This window comes from Olea europaea, unplaced genomic scaffold (genome assembly GCF_002742605.1).
Source record: "Olea europaea var. sylvestris unplaced genomic scaffold, O_europaea_v1 scaffold2643, whole genome shotgun sequence".
NCBI classification, from domain to species: Eukaryota; Viridiplantae; Streptophyta; class Magnoliopsida; order Lamiales; family Oleaceae; genus Olea; species Olea europaea.
The window spans coordinates 11,460-13,938 of NW_019244782.1; the positions used below are offsets into that span (position 1 = coordinate 11,460).

The window sequence follows — 2,479 nt, forward strand, 5'->3', positions numbered from 1 at the left end:
TCGCTCCTTCCAATCAGTCTATAGAATGCACTATTTCAAAGCTTATGTGGATCATGTCATTGCCCACCAAACTTTAGATGGTTCTTCGTGCCCCTCCTACAATTTTATTATCACAATTTTGGTGCAACATAAATATGTGCCAATCCTGTGCTTTATTAAAAAATGAAACATATTCGTATTGATATTCATTTTGTTTATAGTGTTTACAATGTGGTGCTTTGCAGATATCTCATGTCTCCACTTCTGATTAGCTTGTCAATGCACTGACCAAACAATTGTCTTGTGTTCACCTCAGTTCATTTCTGTTCAGAATTGTTCTCTCTGATGGAACCACCATCTTGAGGGGGCATATTAGAGTTAATGCAGTAGTTTGGATATTATCTTCTGATAAATATCATTCGACTACTAATAATCATATTGTAGATATTTCTGTAACCATTTTAAGACATAGATAACGTAGAATCATAGTTTCTATAGGTTATTTGTACAATATATATACGGTTACAAACCATTATTCAAGTGAGTTTAGGAATGGTAAAAAACTCCATTAAACCTGATACCCGTGTGGTTCGAGGCGGGGATTACCTATTTAATTGAGTAATCGGACTGGGTACGTGGTGGGGAATTCCATCTCGATGCGGGTACAGGTCACAATGCCTCCACCCTTTTTTTTAAAGAATTCAATATTTAAATGGAAAAATTCAACGAAATTTTATTAATTCCAATAGAAGATGGCAATTAAAATTATCTAAGGTTGATGATAAATAATAAAAACCTTAGTTTACTTAATATAATCGAATAATTTAACTTTTAAAAATAAATTAATTAATTAAAAAATTATAATAACCATATTATTGTCCCACTTGAATAAATAGGGGTAATAAAATTGAAGGAAAAATTTCATTGGGTGTCAAAATTTGCCATGTCATTATAAAAAATGTCACATTTTAAAAGTTCTATAAAAAATGTCATTTTAGGACATATTTGACCCTCTGAAATATTTGAATGCCTTCTATATCATTGTACAAAACTTGTGTATTGTGTCAAAATGAAATAACAAAGTGTTGGAAAAGCAAAAAAAAGAAAACACAGCCAAATGAAAACAAAAACAAGCAAGAGAGAAAACGACCGACACTTTGACCAAAACCACCCCTAAACTCTCCCTTCTCCCTCACTGCAATCGTCGTACACTGCCCTATCGTCGACGACCTGTGAAGCAAGCACACCATAGCTGGACCTGTGTTAAGTTCCAAGAGCCCGCCGTGTCAGTCCGAACTGTTGAAGGGGCTGAAAAAAAATTATTTCTTTGTTTGAAACCCACTGATCTCCCTGGATTCAATTGTTCAGCAGTATTGTTCAAGAAATAAAAACCTAGATGGCTTAAGCCTTGAGGCTCCTTCATAAATTACTTTTAATGGGTTGTTTCCTTAGGTGAGTGAGTGTTTAGCGATGGAGCTCCTCTCGAACATGCCGGGGAATCTCCCTAAAACTCTAACGAATGTCATATCTGAACTGTAAGTATATTTTTCTTCAATCTTCATCTCACTCAACTAACGGTTTGTTTCCTATATTTTTGACATTACAATTTGTGTTTTATCGACCGTAATTAATATAAATATTGACAAACTGAAAAAATGTATTTTTATTTTTATTTTTTAATGGTTTATTTGTCAGGGGAAAATTGGTTGCATAACATTTCTCTTCTACTGTTTTAAGAGTGTACCAAGGAATTATTTTATTTTATTTTAGATGAAAAATAGTATTAGAATACTGTGATTATGTGAATTGTAGCTTAAATGGATTAATAGTATATTTTCTTCCTTTTCCCCTCCTTTTTGAGCAGACGATATTCAGTTGTCTCGGGGAAATTTGTACTTCTAAGTTATGCAATTGGATGGTTGTTTTGCAATTAGATAATCCTCTTCCTGATTGATGTACTATGAGAAATTTGAGGGCAAGTAGAAACAGTGAAGAAAATTTTAAGTGTTTGCGTACAGTTTAAATTAATAGTGGTTTCTGTACTTTCAATTTTGACTTTATCATTGGTGGCCTCGCGATGAGGCAGACCAAGGTCGAAATACTTTATATCTAGCTCCAGAAATGGAAGTATAAGGTGTAAAATTGTATAAAAATGAAGAGTATGGATTAGATATTCTTTTTCCCCTGAAGAGAAAACAAATGTGATGCCGATACAAAAAGTTGACCTGTTTATGTAACATTATGATTGGTAAAAGATTTCTTCTTGTCTTTTGTAGCTCCTTGTTGATTCACTTTTGTACTCTATCTTTGTAGCTAATTGAAGTTTGGCAATAGGGCTATAGTTTTACACTAGATTATGGACCTAGGTATGTTGCCGAATTGTAAGGGTCAATTCGAGCATTCTTAGAAAGAATTTTGCACTTGGCTTGATATAATGAAGTGCCAACTTCCCTCTTAGTCATTGATGATGAAGTTATAGTTTGTGCAAAATGAGTTGTTG

General features: G+C 33.5%; 1 protein-coding gene across 1 annotated transcript in view; it reads right to left on the minus strand.

The window, feature by feature from the left end:
* Window positions 1-1,877: 1,877 nt before the first annotated feature.
* The window catches only part of LOC111383256 (pleiotropic drug resistance protein 1-like), a 13,630-nt gene continuing 13,028 nt past the window's right edge, over window positions 1,878-2,479 (minus strand). Inside the window, exons 17-18 of the mRNA XM_023007335.1 lie at window positions 2,082-2,204; window positions 1,878-1,937 (exon numbers count right to left, since the gene is read on the minus strand). Coding sequence (XP_022863103.1) covers window positions 1,878-1,937; window positions 2,082-2,204 — 183 coding nt within the window. The remainder of the gene's footprint in view (window positions 1,938-2,081; window positions 2,205-2,479) is intronic.